The sequence below is a fragment of the Akebia trifoliata genome, unplaced genomic scaffold (assembly GCF_017979445.1).
Source record: "Akebia trifoliata isolate Shusen 1 unplaced genomic scaffold, ASM1797944v1 Contig00828, whole genome shotgun sequence".
NCBI lineage: Eukaryota > Viridiplantae > Streptophyta > Magnoliopsida > Ranunculales > Lardizabalaceae > Akebia > Akebia trifoliata.
In genome coordinates this window covers 12,186-24,616 of record NW_028237246.1, presented here as the reverse complement: position 1 = coordinate 24,616, position 12,431 = coordinate 12,186, and the positions used below count along the sequence as shown (strand labels likewise).

The window sequence follows — 12,431 nt, the reverse complement described above, 5'->3', positions numbered from 1 at the left end:
GATCAGAGAATTGTATTACTAAGGTATTTCAATCCCGTTGGAGCTCATGAGAGTGGTAAATTAGGTGAGGATCCCAAGCGCATTCCAAATAATCTCATGTCTTACATCTAAGAAGTAGCTATTGACAGATTGCCTGAGTTGAATGTATACACGGTCATGATTAAATTAAATAAAAGAACGGTCATTGAATTGGGAAATCTACAATGGAAGAACGGAAATGGTTTAGAATCTATAGATGGGCATATTCAATACGAACATGGTCCTAGCTGTTACAAGGGGACTCACGGTGTAATTGGAAAAGCGGGGATTCATGGTAGCTTCCCATCCTGCCTAAGGGTTTACATTTATTTGTTGAATAATGGAATCCTGCATAGCCAGAGAGAAAGAAGGTGAAACACAATAGATCCAAATAAAAGAAGATATTTTCTCTATCATGGAAGGAAACTACCTGAGGAATCTGGACCTAGACTTGATTGAAGGAACCGGTTTCACTGCATCCACCTGCAATTACACAAGTTTAGTTCGACTTTATGATGTAGAGGTAAAATTTGCCAGTTACAAAGTATATAGAGAGGGTGAGAGAGAGAGAGGAAAAAACATACAAGCTCTATCTAGCAGCCTTAACTGTGAAAAATAATAAGTAAAAGATTGGAACTTTATCCACTTTGTCGTGGCAAATGGACGTTTACCATAAACACATAATATGCTAGGTTGGTTCACATAACTGTTATGAACATCAGTGCTGGTGGCAGATTCATATGGATCTGAGAAAATTTTGTTGAAAATATTAAGCAACAAACATGCATTCCCATCTTTCAAATTTGCACCATCAGAAGGATCAGCACCAGTTCATAATTCACTTCTGGCACTAAAATGAACAAAACTTTCTCCCATTTAATACCTTACATTTGTGGATGCCGTTAAAAACACACACGAGATACAATCCCGCACACGCGATGTTGAGTGACCAAGTCCACTAATTTGCCTAACAGGGACTAAAAAAGATTTACTGGCCATTTACCCAACACAGGAAAAATAGGATCTCAACCATTCAATATGCCAATCATGGATGGTTTGAAAGCATATGAATGCTCCAATAGACTAGTATTTTTACAAAAAATATAAATTTTATTTCATTCAGTTTTATGCATGTAAATGCTACATAGTGGAGTATCCCAATAGAAGATAAAGTATCGGAAAGTAGGATTGGGACGTGTAACAAAAGAGGTTCGCTCTATTTACACCTACCATCTGATGTAAGTGCACCACTATAGTGAAGAAAACAAATACCAATGCTCGAGATGTCCTCATCAAAATGTGTCTCCCCATTCCCGATATTTGCACCAACCACATTCAAAGATAAATCCTAACCTTCTTGTTCACACCTCACCTCACATGTAGAAGACGATGTGAGTAACCCAAATTTTCATTTTTGTTTTTTCAATCGATTCCTTCTTTCTAAAACTTCAAAGATCCATATTTTTGAAGATTGCAACAATGGAAGTAGGTTTTCTATTGTTTGTTTGATTTATTAGTATTTTTGTTATAAAAATAAAAAATAAAAATAATTGGGTTTGTTTTTCTATGTCAACATAGACAAAATCGAATTTATTTTTAAACCATGTTTAACATGAATTGGGGTGCTCCTACTTTAAGAATATTGTTTCTTGTGAGAAGGACATGGCCTGGACCTTTTTCCTGATGATGAAACAAGATCACACTTGAGTAGTATGTGATAAATTGAAGAGAAGAGCCATTAGAGAAAAAGAGATGACAAAAACATATGAAGCAGGGGAATTGGTTGCAATCTGAAATAGAGAAACAAAGAATGTGAGAAGGATTGATCGATATAATATATTTTAAGGTTTGAACTTTGGAGTTGGTGGGTGCAACTGCAACTCTAATCTATCATCTATTCTGTTAAAACTAAGAACTCCCCCCATCCATCTAGTGTTGTTTTCTTTAATTTTCTCCACACACACAGAAAGAAGATAGAATATAAGGAAATGATCCATTGGATTTAGAATTAGACAGAAATTCAAATGGAAGCACAGACCATCATCATCATCAGCCAAGCCATAGAACTAGCTTTTATCAATATCTGACAGATTAAGCACTGAAGTACAAGTACAAGCACCCTATTCATCCGGACTGTTAGATCACACTCAATCTCATGGCTCAACCACTATTTAACCCAATTTAGAGAGGTATCTGAGCTTGCTTTTCGAAAACTAAAATATGGGAATTAGATTTATTCCCTTTAAATTTTGTTTATTTTGTTTTTCTTTGCAGATTAAGCTACCTAAAGATGTTCCTTATGAGTTGTTATATGGGAGAGCTGGGTTCTTATGGTCATGTTCTTTCTTAAACCATCATATTGGGAAGGGCATGATCCCTTCTTCTTATACTGTAAGTTTTGTTTTGATTTAATTTTTTACTTGTAGATAAATGGGTTGATTTGATAATAGGGTTTGGATGAAAATTATGTAGAGTGTAGTAGTAAAAGAAATTATTAAGGAAAGCTATTATCTAACAGCGTAGATGCTCACTGATGTACAAATGGCATGGAAAGAAGTATTGGGGTGCGGCGCACGGACTTGCAGGGATTGTTCATGTTTTAATGGATATGGAATTGAAACCAGATGAGGTTGAAGACGTCAAGGGTACTCTGCGTTACATGATTTGGAATTGCTTACCAAGTGGGAATTACCCCTCGAGTGAGGGAAGCATGAATGATCACCTTGTACATTGGTGTCATGGTGCCCCTGGAATTGCCTTGACCCTTGTTAAAGCTGCTGAGGTAACTCTTTTTTTTCTCATACCAAGTTGAGAACATAGTAGGAAAATCTTGGTTAATTGAAAAGGAAGAATGGGCATCTTCCAATGCTTTTATTAAAGTAACCCATTTTGATGTTTAAGCTACCCGTTGGATGAGCCTCATCATTGAGAGTTGAATGGACCGGAGTACTGGACAATTCCGCAATGTTTAATACAATTATGGCTAAGCTCTTGAGAAAATAGTTAGGATTGATAATTGCAATTTTGCCTCTTATGTATTTTCTAAGGAGAGGCCATGACATTGATGAGCACACAAGCCCTGTTTTGGGTCTTCTTAGGGATGTAATAAATTCTCTTACCTTTTTAGTAACTGTGTTGCTCTGAATTAACCAAAAAATGATCCATCATAGTCAGGTCTTTGGAGACAAGGAGTTTCTGCTGGCAGCTATTGATGCTGGAGATGTAGTTTGGAACCGAGGGCTGTTCAAGAGAGTTGGGATTTGTCATGGTGTGAGTGAAATACCTGCGTGTTCCTCACACTTTATCAACTGACAGGTAACATGAAGCTTTTGTACCAGGCAAAAGCCTTTACTTGCTTCCTACTTGATAGAGCTGACAAACTTATGTCGGAGGGAACAATGCATGGAGGCAATCATCCATTCTCACTGTTTGAACGGGTTGGAAGCATGGATTATCTCTTATTGGACATGATCGAACCTTCTCAGGCCCAGTTTCCAGCTTATGAACTTTGAAACTCTGCATCATGCAAAAGAGAAATGACATATATGTGATACTTATGCACTATAAAACTTGACTTCTTGTAAATGAATATGAGAAATAAACATCACTTGTGTGACTCTTATAGATTGTAGATTATTGTGTACTATGTTGCCTATTTTTTGCCCGTAGGGATTACCTTCTTTTGATGCATAGTTGGGTTGGCTGTTTCTTTCTCCATCTTATGCAGAAGAAAAAACCACAGAATTTGCTAGTAATGTATTGCTCTCAAAAACAGATTTCTTACCCAAGTTGATATTCTTCAGAAATACAAGCTTGGATTGTCTTCTGTCACAGCTTCCTTCAATGTGTGCTAAGGGTAGCATTTTCTGGCATACCACAGTGGGTGTGGTCTCAGGTTATAAACCCATTTGATCGGTGACTGAATACAGAGCAGACTGAAATGACTTGGATGAGTCAAATTGGTTTACTCAAAAATATATCTGTGTGACCAAGATGGCTGGGATGAGTCAACAAAGACAAAAGATGGACTCAGATGGGGTTCTGCGAAAAATTGGCAAGGCTGTAAGTTTTGAAAGAGTTGATTTTAAAACTTGGACTAGTCTGAGAGATGACTCGGACAAAATTTTCAGAATATTGGATGAGCCTATGTGACATGCAAACCAGTGGTATATCTTGTAGGGAATCCTATCAAACCTTGCCCGACTCTCATACGTACAAGATTTAAAATCAAGGCTGGAACTTGAACTTTAGAATTTGTTGGGCTGAACTCATCATTACATGCCCCATATGAATTCTGGAAGAAGAATATCTTAATAATGTCCTTGAATGAAAGAAGGATCCCAAGCTGCTATACAGAAACAGGTTTTACAGGATGGTCTATAGAAATAGGTTTACAGCCTCTTGACAACTAATCAATTGAAAGTGCTACTTATTAAATTCCGTAGCTCCCAACATGATTCTCTGTGAAAACGGGTAGCAGAGAAACATGGATGTCCAATTCCTTGCTCCCCGTTTTCCCAATTTTCCTGGAATAGACATGGAAATGGAACTCATGCAAAATGATTTTGTTCAAAATAAAATTTGGAGTTTGCCTGTGTTTCTAGAGTTTGGTCATGTGAGGCATTTGGTTAATTGTGCATGATGTACAATCTATTCTTCTTTGCAGCCTGATCAACCACCATTTTCATCTCACTCACCACTAACGCGGATGGGAAGTCATATGTCACGGACCTAGCCCCTTGTGTTTAGTGCTGCACTTGAACTAATCTCCATGATCTAGTTCAATTACACTTCAAGCTTCCTAAGATACACTGCCAAGTATGTGAGCATTTTTTTGCATTTACCTTGAGTAATAAAATCCCTAAGATTATTTGGGGACAAGACTAAAGTTAGATAGTGGGAATCACAATGCAACTGGAGGTTAGATCCACAACAATAAGCTTTCCTAGAGGTCTAGCATTTGTAGTCAGAGAGTATCATCAACAATTTACCATCTTTTGATGATGTTTTAGATTTTACATGAATTGACATCGTAAAAGCAGATATGAGAACACTTTGCTTAGCAAATAAAGAGAACATTTGGAATTGCAAAAGATGTGCATTTTCAATAACATGAGATGTGACTCTATACACAATACAATATTTGTTTAGCCAATTCAAATCCTTTGGCGTAAGACTTTGATCATGATGGTGCCGTACCTAAACTCAATGAGTAATTTGACACAACAGACTGTTTTCCCTAGCACAGCATGGCACAGGTTCCAACTTCCTATCAACCAGGATTTTTTAAAGAGAGCTCTAACTGTTTACAATGTTGGATCAAACTATTTTCGTTCCAAACAAATTTTTCCTGCAATCAAAACCCTCCCTACAACAGGACTTAAGGCCATGCCAACCGTCCAAAGGTCTTGTCTTTGTTCTCTTCAACATACATTTGCTCAATAGAGTAAAGGGAAGGTAATTAACACTCATCCCCTCGATTAAATGGGTTCTTAAGCAAAAATATTCAGGTAGTATTCCTATATAAAATGGATCCTTAAAAAAAAAATTAGCACGCCCGAATCACATTGCACTTTCACCTTAACACCGGTATTTAGAGCCTGTTTGGATAGAAAGTAGAAATTTAAAAAAAAAAACAAAACAAAACTAGTAAGAATGTTATGTTTATAAAGTAGAAAGTAGTTTCTTTTGCTTTTTAAAAAGGACGGATTTTTTACTTTTTAGAAGTAGTTTTCTAAAAATGAATCCAAACAGACTTTTTAACCTTTTAACTTTCAAAAGTCAAAATGTTACTTTTTTGTGTGTATCCAAACGGGCTCTTAAGTTCCCAAGAATTCAACCGTATCAGTCCTTTCCACTCATTATCAATTGCTCCCAACCTCAAGCTTTGGGATATGCTGAATTCTTTGTGTGATGAGTTGCATAACTAGTAACAATCTTTTGGGAGAAGGATGAGATGATGCTATAATAATCTGAATCAAGGACTCTAGATCACCCCAACTCCTTCGGGGAAAAAGAAAGGAACTCATACAGGTTCACAATCAACAGCAACAAGCCACTAAAATCACTATGTTATGAAGGAAAAAAAAAAACAGAATAATAGTTTAGTATATGTGAGCTCTGGAATCAAAATAAAACTTTTGCCTCCACAAATAAGAGAAGATTCTGAACCTACCCATTGTTGTTTTGAGCATTAAAACAATTTGGAGGGAGATTTGAAGCAATGATGTAGAGATGATGATTATCATCACTCTTCCATTTGGTGATTCTCCTCCGCTTGCTGGTGGGAAACCTTGACTTTGATCTTTGGAAGAGTAAGAGATGGTTCCTGTTGGAGTGCAGCTGGTGCTTTGACCATGTGGATACTCTGTTCCAACTCCTTCGCTGCCTCTCTCTGCTCCTTGGATTTCTTCCCCTTCATTCTGTCATTTATTTTCAAAAACCGAAAACAAGCGTTAATCAAAGTTTAAAATCCCATTTCAATGCAATATTTTGGCCAATAGAAAACTGATAGCCTTCGACCAAAAATAAGAACCTCAATGCATGATGTCTGGCCTCCCTATCCACTCTGACTTTATCGATCTTCTTAATGGCCTTCAAGGTGTTCTCCGCAAGATTCCTGTCATATCTCTCAGGCCTGTTTCGCTTCCTCTCAAACTCAAAGGTTGAATCCTAGGGAAAAGTCAAAAAATAAGAAATCAACCACTCTATCCATCTCGTTAGGTGATGGAATGTCAATATATAATCAAAGCATTATCCCAAAAGAGTCGGTGGAGTGAATCCTGTTCCTCTATACAATTTTGTCTAAAGCCATGCCATTAGAATGCCCAAGCTTGAACTGAATGAGATGAAGTTAGTGTATATTTACCTGGGTCATATCCTTCCCATGCAACCTTCTGTATGCCTTCGTCCATTTCACTTTGCGAGGATTTCTCTTCATCTTGAAGTTCTTATGGCATTTGGATCTGCAAAAGCGGAATACCTGCAGAAAGAATGCTCATCAAGAATCTGCAGCCTTAACCCAAGGTTAGACTTAAACATATATTTCCCAATTGGTGGGCTACATCTCAGATGAGCCATAGCGTTAACTTGGCACTGATCAAACAATGCTAACAGCTTGAAGAACTAGTTTCCCTGTTGAATGTAGAAGAGGTAATATTTTTGTCTGAGAAATTCTGGAATATGGCCAATCAGTCAATTTGGCTCTCTTGATCAATGGATACCATAGACCAGATATAACTAATGCTGATCTCAACATCCTCCGACTCCTTAAAAAACTATTTTAGTTTTCAATTTTCTCTTGTAAAGGATGCTTAAGAAATAATATACTTCCCTTCTAATATTGCACACCCACATATCTCAACTATATAAACTTAGTAAAGAAACGAAAAGTCAAGGGAATAAGTAATAACTCTTACCTTTGCATCATTGCGGACAAATTGAATACCATGTCCAGGATAGACGGTGGAGGAGCAGAACCAACACTTCTCCAATCTCATTGTAGTCTACGGTGATGAAAACCCCAATTCTCTGCAAAGAAAAAGTAAGGCAAAGGAAAACAAAATCCTAAGAAGTGGAAGTTAAAGCCCATCTTATTATTTAATCTTTACAAAATAAGTGATGAAGGTAACATTGAATCCATGGTCTTAAGAACGGTTATAACACCATTATAAGGCAATATTCTTCATTGTTTTATGACACGCCACACAATAAAGCCCATTAATTTTCTGCCATGATTTCAAAGGAACAACAAAACTTTAATCTCCAGGATAGAAGCATGCAGATCCTCTTTCCCAAAAAAATTCTTATGGGGAACTATAAAGAAAATAAATCCTAATCCAGCTCCACAACAATATCATTTTAGCATGCTTTTGTGTGTGTGTGTGTGTGTGGTGGGGGAGAGGGGGGGGGGAGGACGGCATAGTCACCATGTCGGAATACCGTTTTAAAATTGCAAGGGAAAATTTTGGAAACAAGAAAGAGGAAAAGAACGATAAATAAATATGAAAAACATAATTTATATATTTTTTAGAGAAAAAAACAGTATTGTATTACCTATATATTATAGAAAAATTAAAAACCAAAAGCCTTTTTTCTTCAAAATTGGATCTCAAGTGTTAAAAAAGTGTTTAAAACTAAAAAAACATACTTTAAATGTTCTAATCTTTTTAAATAGTTACATTTTTTATTGTTTTAATTGCTAGAAGTATAAAATGGAGGGAAAAAAAAACACATTTTTGTGACTATTGTATGGGAGATGGGTATTGATAGAAGAACAAGAAAACCCTCCCCAAAAATTGAGGAAACCTACAAAAAGGTAAAAAGCTGACAAAATACATAGGATGTTAGGGCTGAGCAAGGGTCTATGACAATCAACCCCCTTTAGACGCTATCAAAAGCCACTTGATAGAAAATCCTGATAAAAATACCCTTGAATTCCTAAATACAACGTACACCAGTAACAAAGACTCAACTTAACCTCGAGCGTGATTTTGGGTAGCTTGTCTCAAGGGCCATCCCAAAGGATCTTTTGTTACACTCTTTCCAAATACCCCCAACACACAACAAAGGCTGCATCCTCCAAAGAATACCTCTAGGTCTAATGGCATAAACACAACCAACCAACCAACAAAGCCAAGACCAAGTGGGGTAAAGTCCAACAAATGTTAAAAAAGGAGAAAAAAGTGGACTCGCCATATAAGCCGTTCTCCCAATGATATTGTGAGGGCTATAATGAAGGATAAAATGACATTAAGGGTTCTACTGAAGGCTCTAATCAAGTAAGGAAGCCATTGCAGAACCAATAGTTGTTCTTCATCTCTACAAGATCTATTGCAAAGGCAACACCAAAATACTTGAACAAGGAGTGCCAAGTCAGAACTGAGAAACAATAAAAAATCAAGAAAGGACCAACTCATACAATTATTTTTAGGCAATAAACTACAATGAAACAATCCCCAAACTAAATCTCTTACACCAAATGTGTAAAATAAAGATGGATGAGAACAACAGTACCAACAATGAGGCAAGAAAAAGAAGGAAAGGAGGGAAAATCAAAATTGGGAAAAAAAACCTCACCTCGTAGATAACCCAACTTTCATAAATTAAGAACTATTGTGAAACAATCAAAGATTTCACAAGATAAGCTAATAACAAATCCTAAACCATCAAGCATTATTTTGAGGACAAAATTAGTTTTGGAGTTAACATCCAAGTATTTCAAGGTGAAAAGACTCTATGGAACAAAAATTAAGCATTTCAATGTGAGCAAACAATCAAGAATTTAACTTCAATGATGGTGCCACAACGATAATAGATGTACCCATCATTCCAAACCATCCAATAAACAAATAACCTTCTTCTGCACCATAACACATAATCCCAAACTTACAAGAGGCAAGCATTCCTACATAATAATAGATTGTATAACCCAAAGCCTTAAATTAAAGGTGACCAAAGCTTTAAATAAGAAAAAACACACATTTTCATTAAAGATCAAACTTGGAAAATAAAGAAAAAGGAAACAAAAAATTAAAATCCACCACATTAATAGATGAAGATACAGATCCGAACGACTAAATAAATCTCAATGAAACAAACAAGAACAAATCAACCTTGAACTTAAATCTAAACCTAAATAAAAATGGTTCAAAACCATAACTTTACGTTGTCTCACACTCAACCTAGCGTCATTTAGGGCAAAGTAGTTCAATATCGTAGAAATCGAGATTTGCTTTTTAACCATTGAAACAAGGATGGAGGTCTCAAAAAAAAAATTTCTCTGAAACAAAGAGAGGGTTCTCCAACCTCATAAAATCAAGAGAGAGAGCAAAAGTTTCTCTCTGAAACAAAGAGAGGGTTTACCAAGAAACGAGTTGCACACATTAGAAACCCTAGGATCCAGTGTGAATGCAGGAGCCAGAAGTACTTAGAACATAGTATTGTCACTACTTTTTGAAGTACTATCTAAAGTAGCTGGATAACTGTTGTGCGTTTGGATACAGGTTCTAAGAAGTACTTTTGATAGAGTTTTGTGTTTGGGAACTATTTTAGATTCTGTTAAAATGACCAGAATGCCCTTATATTTATTAGTTACTATTTTTAGCATTATAATTCAACAAATTATACTCCAAAAAAGTAAAAATTACTATTTTTATCCATAAAAATAGTATACCATCATTTTAAACTCAAAATACTCTCCTTTTTTATTTTACAAAAATTCAACAGACCCTCCCCTAAATATTGGATATATGAAAAATATAACTTGTATAAAAACATGACAGCTATCATATAATAAAAATAACTTATATCATCATACATACAAGTATATAAAGATTTCTTGCATCCATAACTGATATATAGTAAAAATAAACAGACCAAAGACTGCGTTTAAAACATCATCGCAAAAAGTGTATTCAATCTGACATGACATCACATGTTCATCTATTGAAAAATAATAACAATATCGATAATCAGAAGTTAAATAACAAGGTTAGAATTCCAATTACAACCGCCAAATAAGAACAATAGCATAATAGAGTTATTGATATTTGAAATAGAATCTTAACATAACTTCCAGTTTAGTGTTGGTGTTATTGAGATTTGAATTTCTTTTTGTTGGATTTAATATCTTATTCTTCAAGCATTTCTTGGGAACCCTAAGAAGAGATGTAATCTACATCCAATAATCAAGATTCAGTGATCATAAATTGGTTTCTTGGCCATTTTTTCTGCATGTCAGAGAAACCCCATCCACAAGAACATCAGTATTTAGCAGCTTTTGCATTGCTTCATGACAAATCCTTAAATAAATCCCAAATTTATTTTAAGAAGCCATTAGTTTAGTATAAGTTCTCATCCAATTTTCATAGAAATCTTTCAAAATATAACAGAAATCCACAAACCCATTATCTCTAATAGTACATTTTTTTTCTAGATTTAACAGAAAAACCATCATCTCTAAGATATGGAAGATCAGTTTCCCATTGTTTGAATTTAATCAAATAAAATGTCCAAAAAGGAAAAAAATAAAATAAAATAAAGAGGTACAAGGTGAATCATGTAAATTTATTCTAAAGCAGGCTTAGGTCTTTAATGGTGAAAAATGCAAGTATTCTTATGGATTTTGAACCAAAACAACCCGAAATAGCAGGTTCAGGTCTTTAATGGTGATCGGTGCAGGCGTTCTTATTGGATTGTGTACAACCCTAGTCGAAAGTTCCTCAAAATCAAATCTTTCAATCAAACTCACTAGAATCAGACGAGCCTCACGATGGGGATGAAGGTCTTCGTGCAAAAACAGCCCACGAACAGCCAAGACGAGAGAGTTTTGTATTAGGGTTAGAGAATAGAGCTTCTGTTTTGGTTTTGGGGGGATATCAATCGTGGACACGAGCGGACGGGAGAATTGTGGAATTTTATTAGAACCGCAATTTTGACGGGATTTTTATATGGAACCAGATTCGAGCCGAATTGATTTAGAACCGAACCAACCCAAACTGATTTTAATTCGATTTGGTTCGATTCGATTCTTGAGTTGCCGGGAAAAAAATTTTCATTTAACATTTTCTTGTGTTAAATAAAAAAATACCTATTTTTATTAAACTTTATCTAATATTTAAGAATAAAATTTGCAAGTGATAATAAGAGAATGAAAACTAAAATAATAAAATAGGTAAAAGCATAACAAGATTTTCTTTAAAAAAATAGATAACATGAGCACAAACAGAGAGATTATTTCAAAATAATAATATTTTTATTATTTTTAAAATAAATAAATAAACAGCCAAAACATAATCCAACTAACACTCAACAGTATAGAAGAGACAAGTAAGTGAGCAAACCTATTCATGAAAGCAATTAAATCACACAAAAATAAACAAAAGAAGGAAAATCATTTTCAAAACTAAAAAAATTATAATAATAAATAAATAAAAAGGAAATTCCGGCAAAACCGATTCTTAAGGAGTAATAGAAAATTCGTTTCAACTTTCAGTTATGAAACAATAAAAAAAAAAGGTTAGTAAAGTAGAAAAATAATCAAAAACTAAAATAATCCACAGAGATAGACCCAATTAACAAAATTAAAAATAAACAAAATCAGCCTAAAAAATAAAAAGTAAAAATAACTAGACAACTATCAACTAGTATCAATAATAGGAAACTCCCTAATATTGCTTGGCACAATGGTAATAAGTCTCTAGAAGATCATATTCTAGAAAATCTTCAAAAGGATAGATTACTTGAGGCAAGGTATAGAGATATTTTTAATCAAGGAAGAAATCTCCTAGGAGAAAACTATGATATTACTAGATGGGAAAATACTCTCAATATCTCTAGTGAACAACAAATTATTCCTTTATTTAATGAAAAATGGATAAATAAATATAGACTTCAGGGATATAAGTATATGG

The 12,431-nt window shown here is 34.9% G+C and overlaps 1 protein-coding gene and 1 pseudogene across 1 annotated transcript; one reads left to right on the top strand and one right to left on the bottom strand.

Annotated features, from left to right (window-relative positions):
* The first annotated feature begins 3,174 nt into the window (after window positions 1-3,174).
* Window positions 3,175-3,530, top strand: LOC147381011 (lanC-like protein GCR2 pseudogene; annotated as a pseudogene).
* A 2,529-nt stretch (window positions 3,531-6,059) lies between these two features.
* On the bottom strand, window positions 6,060-11,439 carry LOC147381010 (putative ribosome biogenesis protein RLP24). The gene is made up of 5 exons (XM_086430951.1): window positions 11,270-11,439; window positions 7,437-7,548; window positions 6,887-7,000; window positions 6,554-6,690; window positions 6,060-6,440 (listed from the first exon to the last, which is right to left on the bottom strand). The coding sequence occupies exons 2-5, from the start codon at window positions 7,515-7,517 to the stop codon at window positions 6,266-6,268; spliced, it is 507 nt and encodes a 168-aa protein (XP_086287077.1). The 5' UTR covers window positions 7,518-7,548; window positions 11,270-11,439; the 3' UTR covers window positions 6,060-6,265.
* Window positions 11,440-12,431: the final 992 nt, after the last annotated feature.

What these genes read in the sequence shown, in the direction of transcription:
- LOC147381010 (XM_086430951.1), bottom strand. Translation starts at nt 7,517, where the DNA reads ATGAGATTGGAGAAGTGTTGGTTCTGCTCCTCCACCGTCTATCCTGGA. An exon ending in TTGTCCGCAATGATGCAAAG is followed by an intron (nt 7,001 to 7,436) that starts GTAAGAGTTATT and finishes TTCTTTCTGCAG; the next exon opens with GTATTCCGCTTTTGCAGATC. An exon ending in ATGGGAAGGATATGACCCAG is followed by an intron (nt 6,691 to 6,886) that starts GTAAATATACAC and finishes ACTTTTCCCTAG; the next exon opens with GATTCAACCTTTGAGTTTGA.